The sequence below is a fragment of the Syngnathus leptorhynchus genome, chromosome 5 (genome assembly GCF_054491065.1).
Source record: "Syngnathus leptorhynchus isolate UIUO chromosome 5, UIUO_Slep, whole genome shotgun sequence".
In the NCBI taxonomy this organism is placed as follows: Eukaryota; Metazoa; Chordata; class Actinopteri; order Syngnathiformes; family Syngnathidae; genus Syngnathus; species Syngnathus leptorhynchus.
This window is the reverse complement of record NC_141199.1, coordinates 10,165,314-10,191,177: the sequence shown is the minus strand read 5'-3', so window position 1 is coordinate 10,191,177 and position 25,864 is coordinate 10,165,314. Positions and strand designations below refer to the sequence as shown.

At 39.0% G+C, this 25,864-nt stretch overlaps 1 protein-coding gene across 1 annotated transcript; it reads right to left on the bottom strand.

The window, feature by feature from the left end:
- Window positions 1–108: 108 nt before the first annotated feature.
- rbm20 (RNA binding motif protein 20) lies at window positions 109–24,672 on the bottom strand. The gene is made up of 14 exons (XM_085912953.1): window positions 24,611–24,672; window positions 10,944–11,916; window positions 10,151–10,215; window positions 9,754–9,857; window positions 8,693–8,793; window positions 6,402–6,548; window positions 5,835–5,966; window positions 5,671–5,750; window positions 4,774–5,449; window positions 3,719–3,802; window positions 3,052–3,640; window positions 2,692–2,757; window positions 1,517–1,638; window positions 109–654 (listed from the first exon to the last, which is right to left on the bottom strand). Exons 1-14 carry the CDS (start codon window positions 24,670–24,672, stop codon window positions 592–594), a joined length of 3,264 nt encoding a protein of 1,087 aa, XP_085769079.1. The 3' UTR covers window positions 109–591.
- Between the last annotated feature and the right edge of the window lie 1,192 nt (window positions 24,673–25,864).

Genomic DNA, 25,864 nt, shown 5'->3' with positions numbered 1-25,864 from the left:
ATTTAAAATGCTGAGGCATTAAATTAATCTAATAAAGCTGGGACTGAGAGGTTGACATTTATACACAGAAAAGAGTTGATTGCAAAGCCATTGCATCATTATTACACATGAAATTAATTTGACCTGAAAGACAACTGTAGTGCACACAAGACCAGAGTTCAAGAAAACGCCAGTTATCAATAAATTGCACACACTGAGTTAGAAACTCAACAAACAAAATTCACCTGAGCATCAGTCTCAGTTTTAACTGAGTAAAAACATTCATTGGCATCATTTAAGTCACAATACAGTTGCAATAGTACAATCTATTATTGTTAGTTGGACAATTCAAAGTCCAAACTGGAAATCAGATTTTGAAAGCAAATCGATTCGTTAAACAATGCGTCAACATCCAAATTAAATAACACTTAGCTTTGTGTATACAAAGAATAAAACTAATAAATAGTCTTGCTATACATTGGAGTATGTACAAAACTGAACACAATTATGAATAACATTTCCGACCATTATTCCATTATCCTAAAACAAGTGCAAGTATCCGTATTTTTTATGCCTCCATGAATTCCACTTGTGCTGCTTGTGGACGGGATGTCACTGTGTGCTTGAGAATTCAGCAAGGTCTAGGCTCTCATGTGCCAGCTGGGACAGGTATTTCTGCACCAAAAAAAGTGATTCAAATAAGTTTACAGAGTAGTGTGTAAGCTCATCTCTTTAATTGTAATGGTATTTATTTATGTTTATATTTACAGTAATACAACATTATTATGCACAGTATGTGAATTATAATGTTCCAATCAAATTGGTACAGATGCAGAACATCTGAAATATATTATTTTGATATACTGCACTTCTCATCCGGAATAGAAATAAGACAACAGCCCTGTTATGAAATATCATTTCAACTCATGGGTATTAATGTCTGGAGAAATGTAAACCATTAAAAATGTACATACATAACATAGGGACCACATGCAGATTTGACAGACAGCACAAGTGTCAAGAAGATTTTTCTACATGGAATGTCACACATTGAATGCTGGGGAATCATTTCTCCTCTTACTTGCGTCAGCTGTGCTGCCAGCCAGAAGAGAAATGTGACACGGCTTTCTGCTGAATGGTCAATATTGTAACATACAACAGTTCTGGATCAAGCCAACATGAAATACTTGTGTTTCTGTGTGCACTGGGTGTGTCTATAAATATTGAATGTCACAGAGTTGACTGAATGACTGTTTTAATGGTTTTATTTTTTTTCCTTTGGATAAAAACACCTATAAATGATTAATTATCTATCATTTATGATTACCAAATACAGTGAACCCATGACTTGTTTGTCATGTTAGTATTTGGGGCAGACAAACGATGACTGTTAAAATCTCATAACAAAAGAAAATGTATTGTTTTTATATTTGATATTGAACTGCCTGTATAGAATTATGAAAAAGTATAAAATGTTAAATTATTGTTTTTTTTATGAATACATAATTGTAGGACAAAGGAAATTGACAGCACACACCTGTAGGTTCCTGTAGTGTACGCTGCTGCGGCAGTGATTCATCTTTGCAGTTTCCTCGCTGGTGTAAAACAGCTCACAAAGTTTACAAAAGAAACCAGTCCTCGGCTCAATGAACTCCACTCCTGCAAAGCAATGAGCGATATGTCGTTTATTGTCTTAAAGAGAATTTTTTGACACTTTATTATTAGACACTTTCAGGGGCGGAGCTATGTGGTGGCCAGGGATCGCAATTGTTACCTGTAAACTCATCAAAATAATGAAAAAAAATCATGAATTATTTCACTCTGTAAGGACTGAATATATGAGTTTCACTTTTTGAAGGATACATAATCTAATTTAGTGAGAAATACCTGGGTTGCAGTTGCCATCTTTATTTTTCCTTTACATTTGAAAGGAACATTTGAAGGTTGGACATTCTAACTTAGAGCCAACTTTGGGCGAAAGGCGAGGTGCATCCCAGACTGGTTGTCAGCCAATCGCAGAGCACATCCAGACAAGCAACCAATTCAACTCACATTAACACATGGACAAATCAGACATTGAAAAGGCTTTGTTTCATTGAAAATGATTAGAAAACTGAAGTTACTTATTGCAGACAAACAACAAGCCTACACTGTAACATCCTAAATTGCCTTGGGTTTGGGAAAAACAAAACAAACAAAATTTGATTGGAGTTGTGCAGAGGTTGTACTGCAAATTGTCGAGGCATCATCCAACCAAAATAACCCCATTACTCATGGCAGACAGCTCTCGTGTCTGTGATCTATTGTTGCCACGCAGCAGAGGCGGCTTATGTAAGTCCCTATGCAGCATGTGCTGGGCCGTGCCATTCCAGTGCTAATAATAATATAAATACTCATCTCTCTGGGGTGCAGTTCACAAGCAGATCACGGAAATAGGTCAGCAAGTGGCCAGCCAATTCCCGTCAATTAGAGTGCTAATGCAACAGGTTGTCAATGCCGTTATTAGCAGTGTACATGATAACGCTTTAACGTTCACACTAAGACAGCAGACGCTAATATCTGAGATCCTTAGGCTGTTAGAGTGATTAGCTATAAAAACTTATAAATGACCATTTTCTATTTTGGGTATAACTGGAGAACCAAAATGATTTGTTTGCATTCCCATCTCACTGCAAGAGAAGTGTAGTAAAAAAAAAAAAAGATCATGCTTACCTAAAGGGATGATGTGTTCAATGACAACCTTCTCCTGTTCATTAGATGATGAAGGCGCTTCAATATCTACAAAATGAACATTTGAAAAAAATGGGACGAAATAGGTGGATACAATTTAATAAAAAAAAGAAATTAACGTATTTATTTGTGATAATTTTACATTTTTATGATAGGTTGGTCTCAATGGCCAACAGCAAATTGTACTGATAATCAGAGATGGCGTTGTGTGCCCCGTAATGTATTTTTGAAACGGATTTAGAAATATCTTTACTTTTTGATGACATTTTGTATGTATTTTCTGGCAATAGATAAAAAATATCTATATCAATATCATATCATATTGTATCTGGTGTAAAGTACCTTTTTTAAGAATGCTGTCATTGTGTTGAGTGACATTGGAACTGGCCTCAGTGACCTGGACTACATCCTGGACCTTGCAGTCATCTGATATTTGAATGTGATTTTTTATCGGCTTTTCCTCTAAGGGCCCACTGTCAGGAACTTTGTCTTCTGTACTCGTCTCCTCCAGTGCTGCCTTAAACTCCTCATTTGGAGGTTCAATTAGGTTCACAATCGGTGGCTCAGAAGTAACAGGACTAGGACTAGGACTAGGTTCTTCCAAACTTGTCTCATTCGGAACGTCTTTCTCAGTTGCAGATGTTTCTAGGACTTCAGCATCCTCACATGTCTGTTCCTGGATGGATTTGTTAATCTCCTGCTCCTCATCCTCCAAAGGGAGCGAAGGTGACTGTGAAGTCCCTTTTGTTGTTTGCGTTTGTTCCTCTGCAGACTGTTCAGGACAGGTCACATCCTCTTCCAGCTCAGGAAGGTCTGGCTCAATAATGAAATCGTCGTCTTCTCCCACTTCATCAACTGTGAGAAATTCCTCCATGTTCTTGGGATAGCAACATTCCTCATCAGTGTTTTCTTCACTTCCTAAATTCTTCTCCTTGCAAAGTAATCAAGAAAAAAAATGAATACACAGATGAGGATGTTTGGAGATGTTGCCTCTTTTTTTGTTACTTACAATGTCCTTGTGATTAAAACATTCAGCAACATCTTTTGACTTGTCGCTGCGCTGAGGTGACACATGCTCTTTTGATTGGCCATCCTACAAAGGAAAGTCAATTAGCATAAAAAAATATGTTGACTATAATTCAGCTGCACAGTGTTCCCCTCTTACACATGCCCGTTTTATACTGTGTTGCAGATTTTTTAGCAATCGTTGTTCTGATTTAGACCTGTGTACCATACCAGCAAGTTGAGTCAAGATTTTGATCTAACAAGTGTTAACTAAAAAGTATCCATACTGATGACTTCAAGCTTCCAAGATATTGGTTACCAGGTTATCAGTATAGCAGTAGTTAAAAATAATTAACATTTTATTAGCAACGTATTTTGAGAAAAACACTGTCAACTTTGCCCTGTCCGTGGTCACCCCAGCAAGTCACTTGCATGATATATTTGGCACAACTTTCCCACCAGATGCCCTTCTTGACACAACCCACCCATTTTCCATGGGTGAACCATTCACCCTGACCAGGATTTACACCTTGATCCCTGTGTCTAAAGTCAACAGACCACCCACTGAGCCATTTAGCCGCCACTGGGGTTGTCTACGAATATTATATTAAATTGACAGCTGTCCAAATTGGCAACTCCAGTAGAGAGGGCAAATCCAGGTACAGAAAATAAAAACCCTACCACCGTTTTGCTTTAGCCATAGATGCTTTTTCTAATCAAGTGAGCTGGCAGGTAAATTCATTATAGTGTGGTTGAAAGATTTTCAATCCTCTTTTGTTGTCAGTGTCAATTTTACCTGAGTTTCAACGAGGACTGACAAACAGCAAGCAAGTATGTTTGGTATTTCGACGAGAGATCGAAGAGTGAGAACAAAGGCTTATGCATACTTTGACAGTTTATGTGTTTTAAGTGTGGGGGTGGGGTAAAAGTGTAAAAAGAAAATGTTGAATTTTTTTTACAAGGTCTCTCTATGCCAGGGATTTTAGATATTGGGGGTCTGGAACTTATTCCCAAATACAAACTGTGGTTCACTGTAATCTAGATGTATTTGTTACTCACAGTATTCGTAGTGGGGCTGTCATGTTTCTCTGTAGGGGTGCACCTCTTGTTTGGCTTCCTACTCCTCCCCCTGCTGGGTGAACGCAGCTTCTTATCTTCTGGAGTTCTGCGAGGTGCCTCATCAATCATCTCGCTCTCCAGATGCCTCGAATGCCTGTTGTGGTCACTGCCATTCCTCCTCCTTGACTTGCTATCGTGTCTTTGGTATGATGATCTGGTCACCTTATCTGACTTTATGTAAAAGCTTTCCTCCATGCTCCGGTAGGAGTTGAAGGACTTGCCTTGAGGACTGCCTCTAGGGAAGTCTCTGTTTCCGGTCATCCCTTTATCAAATCCTCGATCGTCTGCAGACCTGGAGACGACATAATCCGAGGGTTTCCCATAGACTTTCCGGCGGTCCGATGGTCGTTCGTTGGGGCGGTCGCCGTCAATGCTGCATCCGTTCCGCCTGGAGGGTTCATCCCTCTCCATGTCGTCCTCACCTCGTCTATAGTGTGGAGACCAATCCCAAGAACCTTGGGGTGGGCCCAGGCCATTGGTGCCTCGCTCCGGACCCCTGCAGGGGGCCGCCTGGGGGCTGTGGGCTGAGCTACATGATGTGAAACTGGGACTGTGGGATTGAGGGCTGAGGGAGTTTCTGACGGGGCTCCGGGAGCGAGCTCTGTCTGGCATGTAGCTGGAAGAAGGTAAGTTACATGAATCAACCATCAAAAGTTGTGTTGTAACATTCCGCAAAAAAAAATATATATATATGTATATATATATATATATATATATATATATATATATATATATATATATATATATATATATATATATATATATATATATATATATCAAGTTGCATTCCAATCTGTGCCGTTTTTCATGTTGCAGAAAATTGAAACATTTCCTTACCGCTCAAGTTTTTGCATTTCATCTCTTTCCCAATGAGAAGCAATATCTTGGATGATTGCCTGAACATCTTTACCCGGTTTCTATAAAAATATAATACAAATTTAAATGTATTCTTTTTTTTTTACCTTAGAACACAATTCATACACATTTAACTTGAGTCTTACCTTTAGTTGTAGCTCCTGGTATCTTTTAGACATTCGAATCAGAACTTTCTGATTGTTTATCATAGCTGGAGTCAATTGGTAGTACTGAACCATGGCTTGAGCTGCCTCGATATAGGCCATCTCCAGAAACGCCTGATTGAAGAGAGAATAAAAACGAATAACATGTAATATTTTTCATATTCAAATGCACTCTGGTTTCTTCCCACATTCCAAAAACATGCATGGTGGATTCACTGAAGAACTTCTGCAACAGGTTCAGGTGCCCTGCCTCTCACCCAACGTGAGCTGGGATAGATTCCAGCTGTTGCACACCATTGAGGGATGGAACGAGTCGACTCCTGGCACACTCCCTTCATTCCCATAAAATCAATGTTTAACATTGCGGAAGTAGAAATTGACTCGCTAGGATGAGATTATCATACGCAAAGTCTGTTTATATAGTATAAATTGCGGAGTCTACTATGTATGCGACCTGGACAATTGCTCCCCTGATTGCGCACCTACTGTATGCCTATATCAATAATAGAAAAAAATATATATCCTTGGCAAAAACATCTTCTGTTATACCTGATGAGTTGAGCGCATCAGGATGTAATTGGTAACTTTGCCAAAAGGCAGTCCCAGATTGATGACATCATTCTCGGTACAACTGCCTTCAGGGAGGTTGCAGATGTGAACAACACGTCCCGTGGTGGCCTTTCTTGGGGGAAACGTCTGTAAATATGAGAAGGAAAAACATCAAAAACTGAAAAAATGAAAAGATTGGCAGCAGTGGCTTTGTCTTTGACTTGGCAAATAGGACATGTTGCCCTTGAGCAAGGTCATGAAACCCCAACTGCCCGGCCGGGGGTGTTACATAGCAGCCTGACTCTGACATTTCTTCTAAGAGTGTAATAGAATTTCCCCAAGGGCCTCCAGAGAGTGTGAAGTTACCATAATTGGTAATCTAAGCAGGTGTTCCAAACCGACCTTAGACACACAACCATGTGAATAGTCCTTGTCAATAACACCAGTAAAGGAATCATTTTTTTTATACATATGATTTGTCAGTAGACTCTATCCAACACTGTGGCAGCGATTCTAGCAGGAAACGATTCTGCCCATCATCAAGGCAACACTATCACACAGGATGTCTTTGATTCGACACTGTCTATTATTAGCAACTGTAGAACCGTCGCAGTATAATTCAAGTTTAGCACATTCAAACGTATACATTTGTCATCTCACTGTGATGAGATGTTTCAAACATTTCATTTTGCAAAGTATACTGACCTACATTTAATTGCATTTTCAACATTTCTTCTCATACTGAAACACAGCTCATATTTCCATAAACATAGCAGCAGATGTAATATTGAACTGGTTTGAGGTGTTGTATATATGGCACCATTTTAATTACAGTGCTTATAATGGTCCCATGTCTTGAATTTCCATTTAATAAGATATAAATCATATATAAATCATGTATTCACAAATTTCTTATGAAGATACAATATACAGTATGTATACACACAAACACACTTTAATTTAAAGTCTACATTTTTGGGCCACAAACTGTGCATCATGATGACAACTTAACAGTTTCTGGCCAGCAAGATGATTTTGGCAGTTTGAAAAGTACATGAGCGCTAATTCTGTTAATAGCTCTAGGCCAGTACCAGTGCCACCATCAGAGCACATAAAGGTCAATATACACAGGGCTCAATAAACACATCCCATTATAGACTGTTAATGTTCTCGAAATGTTTGAGAGAAGAAGAGTCTTGGGCGTTGCTTTCTGCACTTTGCTGGTGTTTGACCTGCAAATGTTATGTGCTTGTGTAAGCTCAGCAATGAGATCCCCGCTGAGGGTGACTAAGGCGATGAACAATAGCTGAGATGACAAACTGTGATGAAAGCCATTTGGATAAAAACATACACAAATTAAGATGGCCCAAAATATGAAGAATACATATAGGAAGTGACCTAAACGACACAGACTTTTAAACAGACTTACATCTATAATTTAGCATTAACTTATTTTTACTCTGTGAACTGTCATTAAAGTTAATACAGAGTGATATGGGGTGGTCCGCAGAGCAATTTCTTATTCAAGGCAATATAAATAAACTTGACTGAGTTAGTATTCTGAATTTGCTCAGGCAATGCACCATTATTGAATATATTAATATATTCAACTCTGTCCAAACAAAGGTATCCAACTATTCAACATGGTACTGATTGACAGGATCTATTTGCCTGTACAAAGCAGTATTCATGTTTGATGGTGGAGGGGAGTAGGTCCGCTTACTTTAACAGTTCCTGCCAACGTTCCACAAGCCTTCCCCTGCTGATCCCCTGGATCACTTTACTGGGTTCTACTCCATGTGTAGCTTGACACAGCTGCCTGGAGGTTGTTTGGCCTGTACTGCAGCGCTAATAACAGTACAAACAACTATAATCCTGTGTTTATTGTTTTTGTGTTTCTAGTTTCTTGAAGATACCATCCTCGATGAAGGGGGACAACATGAAACTTTAATAAAAAGAATTATATGCCAGTAAGAAAATTGACTTGTATGTACAGCAAGTACTGTATCTGTATTTATCTCAGATTTTTCAAGTCCTCCATTCTGATAGGTTATTTTGATTTTTCCTGCAATTTTTTTTTTTAAATCGATCAAGAGACAAAATATAAATGTACTGTGCATTTGTGGTGATAGAACTGAAACCTGGCTTGTGGTTAATGTGGCCTATGAATATGGGTAGTTGTAAATAAGATGACAGCTGCTTTTGTTGTAACCTTCAGTAGCATATTTTTTTTTTATGTCTAGGGGTACAATACTTGAATGAGAAAAATAAATGCCACACATATGTCAGACCTTTGACTCTGGCTGGTGTGACGTAAATCCCGTGCTGGCCAAAGGGTAATTCGTCATGGCTGCAGCTGGCAAGTATGAGGTGTTGACTCCTGAGGAAACATCTGTGGAAACAATTTCCAATTTGTAGAGTGGGCAACTGTTACAGAAGTGATATGAAACCATTGAAGATGGTTGTATAAAGAGGTGTAAAAAAATAAATCAATATATTAATCCACAAGCAATTGATGATCAAATTATATAACAATTATTTTAGTCGTCTGGTAATTGTTTAGATCAATTAACTTAAAAATTACTTGACTTAACTTACTTAACTTAAAATGACCAAACCAGTAACTGAGTCAGTTTAAACAGTTTGGTGAGTAAAACATAAGTCCCACTCCCAACATGTTTACATTGAAAATAGTTGTCTTAATAATATTATGTAGCTGAACAATAAAATAAATATCAATTTGAAGTGCAGCTGTATACAGTATGATGTGCTACATGCTGTAAACGTCAGTGATAGGGCTTTGAAAAATTGGGAGTAAGTGCTCTCCTCCAAGGGCCACATAAATCGGATGGATGCAAGGGCCACTTTGAAATTCTTTGACTTTGAACACTCAAGCAATTATTTATTGTTTACATTGTAGTGATTTTGGAATACTGCAATGTCACAGCTTTCTGTTAAAGAATCTAAATATTATGATAAAGCAAATAATTGATCACGTTTCTAGATTTGGGGTTATTCCACAAATGTATTTTATTAACTTCCCCAAACATTTTCAATCCAACATATTATCAGCACCAAACCTAATTATATTGATTACCACTATTTATTTTCCTTAATCAATGTTGCTTTTATATACTATTCTTGCCACACTCAGTATTTATACACTATCATATATAAAGCATGTAACGGGAGAAGATTGGACCATATTTTTAAATCTAGACACCTATCTAATTATAGTGTGTTAGCTCACTCTCTCAGCTTCATCAGCCACTCTCATTTACATATTGTGAGCATTTGAAAAACTGCACAACGACAGAGCCACATGTGTAGACCATCTTCGGGAATAACTTACCTTGACCTGCAGCAGTGGAGTTCATTGAGTCTCCTCCACCGAGAGCACCATCAGCGGGCCTACCGAGCGTGTAGTGAGCAGCTCCGGCTGATACCACTGCCGAGCTGGAACAATCAAGCACACGGCTCGTTTTAGCTGCCCAGTGCCCTCATATCTTGTGACAGTGCACACTTTTATGGAAACGCCAAGACAGCTGTATGTAGTTGCAAATAATACATGCATATATTTGCAAAGAAAAAATAAATCTGTTCTCGAATGAATGAAAATTCACTGAAGTAACCTGTGTCAATGATATATTTTGGGCAATCACTGACAAGGGAACCCAGAGTAAGTGGCTCTGGTGGGTGGCAACAGAATGGTGTATGTTTTAAAAATTCGTGCTGATTTGAACACTCACCCTTCGTTATTGTAGAGCGTTCGGTTCTGCAGGTGTAGTTTTCCCTTTATATGTTGCTCCCAGTCCTGAAAATACACACCCAAGTTGACACGCATGAACAATTTATCGATCACCAGAAGCTTTCGAATAACTTAATCACTTGTGTGAAATTGATTTGTCTCAAATTTATGAAGGACTTGAAACTGGACTTGACTTGAATTTCATGACTTGACAAATCTTGCCAAAATGAACACGGTAACTAACGTTGTGTGCCATTTGTTTTGATATTTGAAAAAGGTTATTATGGGTATTGTGCGCAAAGCTGGAAATTGTCAGTAAGTGGAATGCAGATGCCAGCATCCATTTGTATCACTGAGGGAGCATCAAAGATGATTACATTTGCAAAAAGGTTTGTTTTTGATCAAATTAGAAAAAGAGGACACAACATGACAGGTTAAAGCCAAGAGACAATGACAGCTAAACCCACAGGCTACTCTAACCCAAACATGAGCTAAGCTTCATGTCTATTATGTGTTTAACTGAGAAGAAAATGCAGTAATAAACTGTACAGAGTCTCATACTAAAGTTTGTGCAGATACTGTGTGCAGACTAATGTTCAAATACTTTATATGTTGTGACTGAGCAAGTCAATTTACTTGATTTTTGCCACAGTAATTTGGGATTTACTTAAAACTTGATTTGATTAAGAATTGAAACTAAGCATGACTTCAACCTAATTAATAATAATACTAATTTTGCATTTTTTTATCATCAAATTGTGTTTTCCTTTCTTTTCACCAAACAACTAACTCACCTTGAGGTTGTAGACTTTCTTGTCACAGATGCTGCACTGGTGTGGCAGTTGAGTGGGTGTGACAGCGTGGTAGTCATTAACTTGGTACGGCTGAAGTGTCCTAGTAGTTTCCTCGCTTCCATGTAGGGGTTGGTAACTCCCAAAGCCCTGCAAGCCGTCAGGGACAAAAGACGAACCCTCACTATTACCTTTGAATATGTGGTCAGAAGTGGGCTCCTCCGGGTTATACAGTTGATTTCTGGATCGCATTGCCTGTCCGGCTGCTGTCCAAACATTGGCGCCATCAGAGACCAACGGCGCATTCACTGTGTTCTTCACATTTGTTGACCCATCCCATTGCTCTGTCTGTCCAGTACGGTTGTACAGATTCACGTTCTGATCAGCAATGTTGAATCCAGCTTGTTTGCTGGAGATATCCTGTCCATAGAAGTCTTGTTTGAATCCAACATTGTTGAGTTTTGCTTGAGCGTTGACCACAGAATAATGTCCATCAGTAGCAGGGGCTGTTGCTGTCGACGTCGCTCCCACGTTGTATTGAAGACGCCTGTCGATGTCAGAAGGATACTTGGGCCCGGACTTTATGCCAAACTGTTGGCCTACGATGGGTCCCCCACCATGATGGTTCAGTCTCACATTCCCTAGATTCTGGTTGAATCCTCCAACCCCCAAGGCTGGATTTGAAGTCGGAAAACCAAGCACCCCTGTTGGGAAGCCAACTTGGGGGTTCCGCATTTGATTGAAGAGGGGTTGTGCCATGGCAACATTGGAAAGAACCTGATTGAGAACAGTGGCCGCGGTGGCTGTATTGGCTCCGTGAGCCAGCTTGAGGCGTTGGAGGGTAAGCTGGGCCTGGAGCTGAGCAAGCTGGAGGCTGGCTGGGGTCAGGAGGAGTTGCTGGTTCTGCTGCTGGGCCCCAAATTGCAAACTTCCCACCTTAGGGCCCTTCTTGTCCGCACTCTCCACTGGCACTGCACTGATGGCAGAGGGAAGACAATTACAGTTATTCTACAGAGAAACAGAGAACATTTTCGAGTCATCTGTTCCATACAATAACATTAGGTATAGCTCCACAGTATAAATAGAAAAATTCTGCTCGAATAAAAAAAATAATCCTCGGATTCGACAGACACGGTCATTGAGGTATTGATTACCATTATGGTTAAATTGACAAATAGGACATTTCTTTCAGTATGACGTGACAACAGTTCTTGACCACTGCGATCTATATATATATTACAAAAAAAAAACATCTGCCAATCAAAACCAAGCTACATTCTCAGAATGCTACAGGTTTTTATTGCATTCTGCTTTTGCATCAGGCGGTTGTGACCACTTAAATGTATTAAACAACTAAAACAAAAATAATTTAATGGCAGGGACAACTTATTAGGATGATACTTAAATTCTATCATAAATAAAAAGGGCATTAAACGTCGTCACATTTTTTTAATAAAGAAAGTTTTTCTTTCATAAGTCAAAGTAATGACTGACGACATGTCGTTCAGTCCGAGCTTCCTTTATGCGGCGTAGAATTACTGTATGGAACACGTGGTGAACAACACATGGCGCTGTGAAAGAAGTGCTTAGGAACAAGTTGTCTACTTGACTTAAGTCAAGTCATGACCTACTTTGACCGGTTAGTCATTTCGTTTTCAAACAAATGCGCTTCCTATACTATCTAAAATTAGTCGTCTCAACTATTCGTCACATCATCTGTTAAGTTGTGGACAACAGTAATCTTGAACCCACTGTTGCCCCATCATACTAAAGAGACAAATAGCCTTAGAAAAAAAATATCTACCACCATTGCTGCCATCAAATGGTCATTCTCTAGCATAATACTGAAGCACTGCAAACAAAGTGACATCATTCAGTTGAAACTACCTGAAGATGTTTTTGAGATATCTACTGTAAATACATGACAAGTGATTTCATTTTGAACAATAGGCAATTAATAGTCACGGAGTGGACCGTAAACACTCGTAAGTTAACATGCATGTTGATGGAGTGTGATACCCTTACACCCTCCCAGCCTATGACTCTGAAGCTATAAATACAAGAGTTGCTCCCTTCCATCACAACAGAGTGTCCTTAATAGACCAGTCAGCTGGAACACTGAAAATGTCATTTTACAACAATTTATTGATCCATTTTGAAAGAATGCTCACTATACTGATTGCATACAAACTATTTTCAGATTGAGATGCTGAAAGCTATAGGACACCTGAAAAGTCACGGCAGCATTTAATTGATACGCAAATTTGTTAAGCGCTTTCTTTGGCTTTTCCATGATACCGTGGTACCTGGGCTGTCTAAATGGAAAAGTGTAATGACCACAGAACCTCAAATCCAATTTAAAGCGATGTCACAAAGCGCTGCACGAGTCTATGTCTTGGCTGCTGAGCATAATTTGGACAATGAAAAAGTCAAGGTATACAATGAAATAAGAATGGCATGAGAAGTGTTAATGTGATGAGACTAACCTATTCCTCCTTCTGTGCATTTGCCCAGTCACATCAACCTTTGCTACCGTTAACGTCTCTCTACACTAGTATGAAAGTTAAAAATCTTGAGTATTCTTTTTTATTTCTTGTTCGACAGCAAAGAATTTTCAAATGTGACTTTGCTTTATAACTAAGATGATTTCTATTTTATCTCTATTTTGTGATTTCTGGTAAAACATACTCTGTACAAATAAATTGGAGGTTCACCATTGTCATGGAACACACCCAAAAATATATGACAAGAGCACTGTGAACTTCACAAAACTCTGGTAAATCCACAGTGAAGTAGTTGATATTATTCATAATTACACTATATGGAATCTTATAACGCTAATAAACCAAACACTTGTCACTGAATGTTCACAATAACTTAAAAACTAAACTTGTGATTTCAAGTCATATTTTTTCATTTAGTTAGAGATGTCTTTTCCTTTGGCAAAATTAATTAAAAAAACAAAACAAAAATTAACATCTGTTTGAGAAAACATGCTTCCTGGCAAAACCTCCAGGACCAAAACAGACAGCTGCACAATCATAACAAAATTCCAACATGGATCAGTCGACGCATCCTCACTGGAGGAAATAACAAATTAGTGTTAGAATTCCCATCCAAACCCAAAAAAGTCCCCGGGCGAGCTTGAGGAAACATGCTTCACACACCCTCCCATATCAACACACGATAAAGCTTCGCATGTCCCGCCTTGCTGGGGTTATCCGGCATAGTCCAGCAGGCAACACTTCAATTGGCGCTACAAGTTTATGGAAGAAGCAGACGAACCTTTAAGAGGTGCAGCAAGGCTCCAAATTAAAGCTGTGACATGAAGCGACACACTGAGTTCCTGCCCGGAGTCGACCTCTACTCAGAAGCTGAGACTGACGCATGATTCGCTCGGCCCCGCATGTCATAAGACATGTACACCGGCTTAACATCAGCGCGAGTGCTCTGCAGCCTATGCGAGTGACGCGGCCGGCCTCCGTTATTAACCAGCGGACAGGCAAAGGGGGCCCATGTGATGAAAAGGCACAAGTGGTCAGCTTGTGTGCAGGGGACGGGGGGCTTGACCGACACTCATTGTGACAAAAGTATTTTCAGAGGAGGCCCCGGGGTCATTCGGTGCCAGCTACGGTATGAGCTGCTGTTGGTCCGCGTGGAGATTGAGGCACACTGCAACCAAATTTGTGAAAGTTAAAATATTGTATTCTAATCCTATAACTAAATAAATTGTTTTCATTCAAATTTCTTTGAATGTAATTTTGGGGAAGTTGTTTTCATCTTTCACTGATTAACACTGATACTATTTCTACTTCCCAGCACCTCCCAGTATAACCCAGGATCATTTTTCTAGCAAATGAAGACGTGTGTAGGCGCAGACAGACAAATTCTCCAATACGTAAACAAAACACACAGTATAAAATTCAAAGTCAACAATGAGAAAAGATGCGAGATGGTAAACAAACACAAAATAGTGCACCCAATTGTGAAGGTGTTCCACGCTATTTAAATAAGCAATTGACCAATTTGTGGAGTTCCGGACTGCTTGTTGATGGGCTCAGAAATGACATCTATTGTCAGCAACACAGAAAAGTATTTATTCCTGACAAAAAGTCTATACAGCCAGCCAATTTCTAGACAGATCTTTTTTTTTTTGCTTAATTTGTATTCCTCAAAATTTTAACCAGAATATCATCTTTAGGCTACTGGGAGCGTATAAAATATATTAAGATCTGGCTTGACTTTCCCTTTAATAGATCAGAACGATCACCCACATATTTTTTATTTTAGCTCAGAAGAGATCATACTTAGAACTTATGGTACAGTCTAAAAACTAGTTGTTTTTCTTCTTCACTAAGCCACTAGATGGTGCCACATTTTGCCATAAGTGACAGAATGCCAAATGAGGGCACTTTCCTTGTTATCAACATATGTGACAAGTTGAATTGTTTGTTAGCATGTACATTGAATTAAATTGTATCAAATACATTTCAATAAAACATTGCATTTGGTTGTTGGGACGCTTGCTGAATTTTCACTACATTTCTCTGTGTAGAAGAGGATGAGGGTCAGTGAAGAGAAAAAAAAAAAAGGGGGGTGACAGGATTCTGACTTTTTTTTCTCAGAATTCTAAAGTGAGAATTCTCATGATCATAGGACTGAGGGGATCGGGGTCAAGGAGGTGAGAGAGTTTGTAGCAATGTGTATACCCCAGGGCAGGGATAGTTGCATATGGGGCGTGGTATGTATGATGCAGAGCAGGGTCAGAGTCCCTCACACCACATTTGGCAAAGTCACACTGGAGGGAGGGAGGATGCACGAGTCCTCCTGATTTAAAGTACCCTTGTTTCGGGTGACCCCCCCCCTGCTCGGCATGGTACTCATTTTACCATGTTTTGATATCATGAAATAATCTAATCCTCCCATTGCCTATTCCTAACAAGCTAAAGAAAGCGTAATGTACTGAGCTGCTAAAATTTGCTTCTGGCGCAAGAGAAAAGGAGAGAAGTCCGATAAAGTAGCTTAAAAGTAACATATGAATGAATCATTTTGAGTTCAACACACACTTTCTTGGAATTGGTGTTAATAATTACATTTTTCTCTATTTGCAGGCCAGCAGTCATTTTCCCTCATGAAAATATCGAATTAAACATGGGTGTGTTGAATGTACTCATTTTTCTTTCATCTAGTGGTTGCAAAAAAAAAATAATAATAATTTTGATCCAGACAATCTACGTATAAATTTCCCGTCGTGCGCCAGTATGCAAAAGAAAACACCGCCTGTCTTCTGGAATGGCCAGCATGGCACAGCACGGGCAGTCAAATTCCCAAAGACGCAAAATGAGGTTACTTTGTGCTTACAAAGTCTTTCTATGTATATTAACACTCGCATATACAGTACGCATATTGTTCAGTTGTTGAAACGGTGCCAGATGGGATAGTGAGAAACATGTCAGAGCAAACTTTGACAGCTGCCATCCAACTGTAAAACCTAAAGAACATACCAACCTTGCCTTACATATGCAATTAGTCTGATGGATTTGCCAAAGACATTTAATATCATTTCCCACATGCCATACCTGTAAATTATATCTAATTATGATATAAATATATATTCTGCGTTTCAAATGTGAAGCATGCTGAGTTTTTTTTTTTTTCTCGACAGTTTATCAACACGTGTATCCTCTTTTCAGAGCTACTATTGGGTTTAGTTAGTTGTGTGTTGAAAGTGATGACAGGGGCTAAGAAAAACAGACCAAATAACTGCCATTCTGCTAAATAGGGTGCCGAAAGCAGGGTGAGAGAGTTTCCCAACATGCACATTGGTCAAATCATTTCAGTTTTTTTTTAATATAGTCAGACCTGATAAAGAATTTAATTAATTGGCGGTTAACGAATGCCGAATTGGAGTGTAGAAATTGCTAAGAGGTGTGCATTTAATCTCAAACTGAGAGGTGAAGTAATGTGAGGAGTGGGGGCAGGATACGGTTGGCTGTGACAAGAGAGGCGGACCAACTCTTTTTTTTTTTTTTTTTTTGCTGCAGCTCTGAAACTTATTTATAGCCCACTGCCTGACTATACATAGTCCATTTTATTGGCTGAGCTATTTGGTGAAACTTACAATTTTCTTGATTGAGACATCATTTATGTATGTAGTTACAACATTTGCTGTAACAGGTGTAACAGGTTAGAAGAAGCAGGTGCAGGACACACCTAGCGGAGTCTTCGCTGACTGCGCTCAGCAACACCAGAGCTAAACTGGTCGACGAGGCGATGTAGTCATAAACCCTTCCTTACCCCTCCTTCCATATCGGCACCATCTCATTTTCATTTTTACATCACTCCTATTCTATTCCAGTGCTTTCCAAATTAAAAGCAACCGTTTAAGGATGGCCTATGAGGTTCAAACAGGTTGGAAATATTTTTATTTCAGCTGCTCTGTCATTCTTTTTTTTATTTTAGCTGCTTTGTAATTCAGGGGCAATCATTTGTTATGATTTTCAAGGATCTTTTCTATTTTTTTCTTTTATAATCATTCTAAATGTAAGAGAGATTTGCAGATGCGTGGATGGCCCAGTGAGGCATAGCCAGTCCACCAAATTCATAAACACGGTGAACTCGAATATAGGCCCGGCACGAAAATGACGATCTACCAAAAAAGGGCCCTCTGTGTTACATACGACATATTAAAAAGAAGGAAACTTGGCGCTGTCTGGTCGGACCTTATCCATCCTGTCCTTTATGAGAGAGTTTAATCGACATGACTAAATTCTCCAATGTCTCAGACTCTGCAGTTTTGAATGGCAACACATGTGCTTTAAAATGTCTCAACTTGTACTAATGGAGCTCACTTACAATTCTGCTGGAGAGTCTTTTCCAACATTACTCAAGATCATGATTCACAGCCAGTTAAATTAAGCATTAATGAGCTCTATACCTTCTCGAACTTCTTTGAGCATCTTGACCATTCACGTCCTCTGGGACGGGTATAAGTCAGTGCACCCAAGATAGCAACGAATTAATTCGTTACCGTGGTCGTTAGCTTCAAATCTTTTTTTTCTTTTTTTTTTTGTTAAGGTACAGTTGGTGTTTTTCCTTAGGTTAAAAAAGGTACAGCATACGTGGATGATGGGGTTACACGAACATTTCCATCTACTGGAAAATATAGTGAACTCCCGTTTCGCATTAACACCAAGCTGGATCTTTATATGACTTTGTTGAATATGTTGTTACCCATATCATTCTCTTTAGTTTTATTGTGCCAGAAAACCTGAAATAGGAGTGACAAAGAGCTTAACACAAGCATGCCTCACGTCTTATTTGAAGAATTACGTGCGTGAGAAAGTGAGAACTGACGCTAGGGAAGATTTGAAAAGGTGCCCTTTGATAAGTTGAAGTGTTGATAAGTTCAAATATATTTGAAGGGAGTCGAAAGGGTACGTACGATATTTTTAAAAACGTTTTTTTTTTTTAATCTCTGGAGCACGGATTGCCAGCTATTTCCAGGTGTGTCTGATATCTATCGGACGCAATAAATGGCAGTTCATATTTTCATCAGGAGCGGAAAATAAACAGGCTGAGATAGCTTCCGGTCTGCACACCTCAAAGCTTCCCGCTGCGGGTAGGCCGGAGGGATTGTCGCTGCCCCACTATCTTCAAACTGATGACTTACTGACAAGTGGGTGTCTGAGCAGATCCAGACACACAAACAAACATGATCCCACTTTAATTCATGCCATGCAATCCCTCGCTATGTGTGGCAGACTGAAATAGAAGAGATTGTCCTATACGGTAAAACTGCCCTGAGCATCAAAAAAGTAAAGAACCAAATCTTCTGCATGTGTGCAGCAGGGCTACTCTTACCTGAGCCGCATGTTATCGGCAAATGGATTTGCCCTCATGCTGACAAAAAAAAAATCATTCTTCACTCACTGGCTCAACTTCTGTAAGTGTTCAATACTGTATCTGTTCATGTCTCACATTCTGATTTCCTTGCATAAATATGACAGAAAAACTAATAGAAAAAATGATTTATAAAATGCAGCAAATACTTAATAATCCCTAGGAGACAAATAGCAAGCTCTTCTCTCACCACAACAGTTTACAGACACTGGACATATTTCTGCATATTTCATCACATTATAATATGTCATTGTGGTTGTCTCACTCTAAATAGGATTATTTGCCAATCAAAGATTTTATAAATAAAATCTCAATAACAAGTTGTGATAAATTATTAAAAGAAGAAATTCTTCATTCTGCCTTAATTTGAGACATTTAAAAAACAAATTTGCATTAATATTCACAGTACAGTTTGAAAGTGTTCTATGAATAAAGTCAAGATGAATAAGACGTCATGGAGTTAATCATAAACTATATTAATCCGTCCCTAAAACTTTAGTTAACGCATGACAGATATAAATGAAATTGCTGAAGGCAAACCACAAGTGTGCGTCGAAGGCTTTTCTAAACCTCCCATGCAAGGACACAAGGTGATCGTTCTCAGCTGTCGACAACTTTACAGAATGCCACTGGTTATGTTCACCTGCTGCGTCTCAAGCGGCAGAGGCCAGTCACATGATTACACAGTGAATACCTGACATTTTTATTCATTAACATCGGTCAGCATCGCCGTGACGTTGGCATTTGTGGATTCTTAAGGTTACTGTAGTTCAATCCTCCGCAGCTATCAAGAAAGCGTAGCCCATTCGTTTGTATACGCCGCACCATGTGACCTTATTGGTAATATTCCGCACAGAATCTAGCGGCTTAACACGCTAACCTCCAGCACTGTCTTCAGACACCCTGAAACAGGTGAAAATCAAACAGCAACATGATCCAGAGTTAGCCATTTAACATGTCTAAAAGCATCATATTGCTAACGCAAATCACACAGCTTTCATGACTGTCTGCAGCCAAACAGAAGTGTGAACAATTTGGCTCGATGAAAAATAGCCTCAAACATCATTGTGGAATAACTGGTGTAACTTTAAACCCTTAACAACAACTAAGTCGGTTCATGCGTCATGAGCCGCTACAAATAAGTATTAGGAGTGTCTTTCACAAGTCTAGAAGGAGAGCAAGAGAGAGAAAAGAAAATCAGAGCATTATGAAATAGTGCAGCTGTTGCAAGGCAATGAGCCAAAATGATATTTCTGTCAGGGCTCACAGAGTACATATTGAAATACATGAACTGGGGTCGGTCGACGGTGAATTGTGCACATAACAAAGCGGGGCACAGGTGGAAGTGAGAACAATGGCATTGTTTTTTGACAGAGGTTTCATTAGGGGGGCAAATTTACAGATTTTGTCCTTCACTGAAAAAAATAAAATAAAAATGGTGTTGAATATATTTGATTTTATTCCGTCACGTGGTCGCACGAAATAAAGTGATCTGGATCGAAATGTATTTTGAATTAGACTTTACATCGACCTGCAAAACAAATTCTGATGATTCTATTGTGGGCAACCACTTGACAAATCAAAATTGAGTAAATCCAACACAATATTTTTTCAGTGTACATGCATCTCGAAACCTTGATTCATTTGAAAAAGCTTTTTATGCATCTGTTTCTACAATGCAATCTATTAATGACCGTTTATTTAAAAAAGAAGGATTTGTGATAACTGAATCTTATTAATGTGTTTCTAATAAATTTGCATTTATTTATTATATTTGAGATTTTTGCACATCTTCCCCGGCGGGTACACACACCTATGTCTAATCAATTTAATTTTTTATATAAATACATACTGCAGTTCCCAAATTGCTGGTCAGGAAATGGTTTACCACAATCTAAACTGTAAAACGTAGGTCAAATGCCAAGGGGTTTATCACCTTCAAGCTTGGACCCCTTGACTACATAATTGTTCCACATAAAAACCTCAACTACATCTACGAAAAAGCAAACTAGCGGCAAAAAATGCATTTGGTCTAGTTTGCTGCATATGCAAACTGAACAAGCTTATCTCACCAAAGTCACTTCTTAGTCGATAGTTACAAATCCATCAATGTGCATGACATTTAAGAGGAAACGGCAACATGAAACCACACTTTTAATAAGTATCAAGCACAGTGAATCATCACATGCATCCAGTATCTTGACACTTAACAAAGTTATGAGTCGGCTTGACATCCAATTAACCATTTAATCTTTTTGAAGCCCACACCAGATGACTTTTTCAAAGCTTAGTGGCAAGACAAACACACGGCTCAAAAGTTGTTATAGTAACTATAGTGCTAAATTTCGATGGAGTCACATATCCCTCGTAGGTCGTTTATCTTGTGATTATGAAGAATTACATGATGGTAATTATCACTCGTCACCTCTTATCGTGTTTGCTTTAATTTTTGAATCTCTTTCTTGTCTGAGTGGCTGGTTCTGCTATCTGTTGTTTAGGACCTAAACATAGCCAGACATCTACTCATCATCATAATGACAGATTTCAAGTCTTAATTCAATAATGGCTGACAGACTTGCTCTTTTGCTTTGTGGAACCAGATAATTTGGAGTAAATCCTTTGTCTATAACAAACTGCATGTCGCCGCCTCTGTTCTTCTCTGTCTGCCCTTAATGTTCGTGAGCTCTGCCGTTCCAAAATAAGAGGGGATTTCATAGATTATCACCATGCAAATTCATCGAATATAAGCCAGGTTTTGGTTTCCACGTAACCGCAAGCATTTCTGAAATGCTAGACTGAAGCTACTCATTGCCTTCACCATTAATAATTTGAGCTGGGGGCTTATATGAACTGAACTAAACAGGACCAGGAAAGAAGCCCTTTAGTTTTAGAACACAGTTGCTAAATAGTATCAGTATTATCCATACATTAAGACATCTGAGTTATCTGTGAGACTGTTCACATGCTTTGATAGGGGCTATTGTTTTGGTTAGCAACAGAGCTTGGGAGCTCAGTTGTGTGCGTGATTAAATGTCGAAGGAGTTCGTTTGCCGTCCGTCACCCACACAGATCGAAGTCTGTTGACATGTTACTAAATGGTTGTTGTTGCATTGTCATTTCAAAGTGAATGTCATATTTTCAGGAAACTATATTTCGATGAAATTATTATACAAACATTTTCAAGGTCAAAAAGGACCACAAAAAAGTATTTTATAAGTAAGCAATAGCAATGACACTTTGTGCGCTTGTGTGTTTTGCACCTGTGAGATATAATAAATTGCTGCATTTCCTGTTTTCCTGCCCCCCCACATTGTGAAAGGCACGGTGCCATGAACACATGTGTTTTAATGTCCCCTGCTTCAGCTGTTGGCTGTGCTTCTGGACATCAGAATCAGTACGGGACATAAAACAGGAGGTTGTGCCATTTCTATACCCTCCAAGTCCTTCTGAGAAACCTTGGAGGTAGCATGCACATAGTCCAAGCTCTAAATTTATACCGGAAGTGAGTTATGACTAACATAGAAGTTCTAACAAATCTCGAGGGCAATGTTAAAAAAACGAAATATAGCTCACTTGATTTGTGTCTTTGTCGGTCACTATTACACATTTAACAGTACAATTCGCTTTAGTAATGGCCATGTGTCAACACCTCAAAGAACATTTGTAGCAGTGAAAGTTGGAGATTGTAAGACTGCAGGAGTGTACGCTATTTAGGCCTGTCATTGCTCAATTTAGTTCTCTAAGGAAGAGTCAAAAACAAACCTCGAGTAAAGACATTGTTCCATAGCAGTTCAACGAGCAATAGACCCAATAAAGTTGTGAGGATTAAATGTTATGAGCTTAATGCTCACATTACAATCATCCCTTTCAAGCTACATTTTTTGGGGCTAGTCTAGAATCCAGGTGGAGCTGTGCCAAAAAAAATGTAATAAAGTCACTGATCCGGCTGAGCTTCAAGCAAGTTTATATTGATTTCAAAGGAGTCCCCATATGAGGTCAGAAAAGCCATTTCAACCCCAATACCAATGTTCTGCCATGTGAGGTAAGGGAAAGTCGCCCTTGGTAATGACCCCGGTGTTGTGACCCGTTGTGTTGTCAGTGACAAGGAGGTTAAGCGGCATATTATACATACTTGGCGGCATACTTGCGCTCAATAACCACCCTAAAGTTTTCCTTCCGTCTGGTGTGGTCACATTCAACATGCACAATAAATATTTGGGGACTCTTTTAAGACCATTAGAGGCCTTGTGAGTGGCCACGGGGTAACTTAACCTTCTGTGACACACTGCTGCAGTGATTTAGAGTTGGCAGGTGGGGCACCGGGAGGAAAGTCAACAAGTGAAACGGGAGGCTATGCGTTGAAATCAATGAAATAAGCACACATGAGATCATATAGCACATGCAGTCAGAAAGTTCATTGGCGAATGTTTTTTTATCTTTCTACGATTTTGCATTTCAACATAAATATACCTATGTTCAAAAGATTGCCAATGGCGACCATAACTTGTAACGGGATAATTGCTACATGACATGACAACTCGAAGCAGTGAAACTGAATAAGCTCAATAAACCAAACCATGAGAAAAGAGCTTATTTCTCAATTTTGTTTTGAGACTTTTGTTGAAGTGCAAATCCTAGCCCCAATTTAATTTAATTTACTTTAATTGTCCATGATATTTTCCTCAAATGTAATTTTTTCAAATGCCATCCATGCTTAAAATTTAATTGGACAAAGTTCCTCTGAGACATAATGTTCTAAAATAAGCAAGTGAACTCCATACAGCAGCTCACATTCAAAGGCAACCTTCTAAACCATCATTGCCAAATGGTTATAAATTATTAGACACACAGCAGGAGCCCTAAAGCTACGGGGAAAGACCAGTTACAAAATGCATCTATATATTTTGTAAATATTGATACACACTTAAATAAAAGGTTTCAATGTAAAGTTAAATTAATAAATTCAGTTTGCATTTAGTTATGTGTTGTGTACATACGTATCACTCATTATAGTAAATGTATTATTATTAGTGCATGCTTGCTCCATTTTGCTCCTCTTATTTATCTATTTATTTATTTATTATTTAGGTTATTTGTTTATTACTTATTCATCACTCTTATCTATTCGTTGTTTGTGCCTTCTTGTTTTTACTCTGTGCTATTTGCTTGTATGTATTGTGTAATGTGTCTAGTCGCCGTGGGATGGTGGGAAACGTAATTTCGATCTCTTTGTGAAGAAATTGACAATAAAGCAGACTTTGACTTTTGTATTAACCCTTAATAAAGCACTTTAGTAAATGTTGTCGTGAAGCAGCTATAATATAATTTGAAATGAATTATGATATATGAGTAATTTCTTTATATATTAATTATGCAGCATTATTTAGTATCAGCATGTAATCGCTGGCGAAATGTTTTTGCTATGTCACACAAAATTAATATTTAAAATACATCTGAGGACTCTTCATTTTAAAATGTGTATAGTAAATAATGTATTAATAATAATCATATTAATAGCATTTTCAAGGGAGGTATTTTTATTAACAATAATTAATATTGTATAAATTTTGTACATATTGATTGTGACTTCACAAGCCCATGCAAAATATGAAGGAAATATTTTAAAAACTTAAAAATCTTTTTGCATTTAAAGTTAATGTTGTGGACAAACATGCCAGAGCGAATGTACATCTCTCAAAACACACCAGTAACATAACCAGAGTCTGCATACAATTAGCAGTTTCATTCCGGCTTGGACTTTGTCTTACCTTTGTGAAACTTCTCCAGTTGTCTCTGAGGAGTATCCACCACTTTGTCTTTTCCCAAGCATTTTTGTTCAGCCCACCTAAAAATATATCCGGGCGATCCAAGCACCACCTGCAGCTTTAACACCTCCTAAGCCTCAACCACTCGCAGCGGCAACTTTCAGTTCTTCTCTGGCTGCCAGGTGGGAAGAGGAAAAAAAACGAAAAAAATCAACACAGGACAAAAGGCCCACCCTCCTGTTTTCTATAAGCAACTATGTACTCAATTCGGTTCCCCCGTGAAAGATGGGGCTATCAAAGTAGGGTCTCTTCCAATGGCCACGGAAGATTGAGTGAATGGCTCTCTGGAGGGGGGGGTGGGTGGGCTCTAGAGACGGCACAAGGGGGTTGAGTTGGAGCAGGCCAAATGGGAGTCCCTGACTGGGACAAGCTCGGTACAGCAACGACAGGGACGAGAAATCCTCTCGGGCCAACACTGATTAGCACCTCTACACTTACACATACAGACAGACGCAAAGTCTGGCCAATAATGGGAAGCAATGGTGTCGGGTGGCTCGGGAGGTACGGAGATCAATCTAACTGCTGAATCATACTTTATATGGAGTCAATATGTCATTGCCACATGATGGTCTCCCATTGGTGAGACCAAAGGTGAGGCTTGTTTGGTAGTCAACTGAAAGATGGAGACAGGCACAAAGGTCAGTATTGCCTGGCTGGATTTTTATTTCTATTTGTCATTACAGGTTAGCGATCACATCCACCAGATCATATTGGATAATCACGACAATTTATGGAGCATGAAGGATTTGACCAAGTGGAGCAGAACCACGTAGTGTGCCATCTAAAAAAAAATATGGCAAAAACTATGACTGTTTTGGCAAAAAAAAAAAAAAAGACACCAACAATTAGCCAGAATGACTTCAAACAAAAAACAGAACGGTCTTTAAATTTGATTCATGTCCATACATTGACCGAAGGGCACGATCCAATATAACATTATGCCAAAACAGTCACCCCAATTAATTACAGAGGGAGGAATGTGCACCATCACCACATTGTCTATTTCAGTGACAAATGGCAGACTTGAGCAGATATCTCTTTCTGTGCTGACAACCATCCGGAAAAGCTCACTCCCAAGCGCTCTGTTATACAAATGTCCGTGTGCGACAACTCTATTTTGGGCTCGGTGAGAAAGCAGATACCACTGTAGCATCAACTGGTGTTGACAATAAGGCAAGCCGGAATGACGGAGAGTCT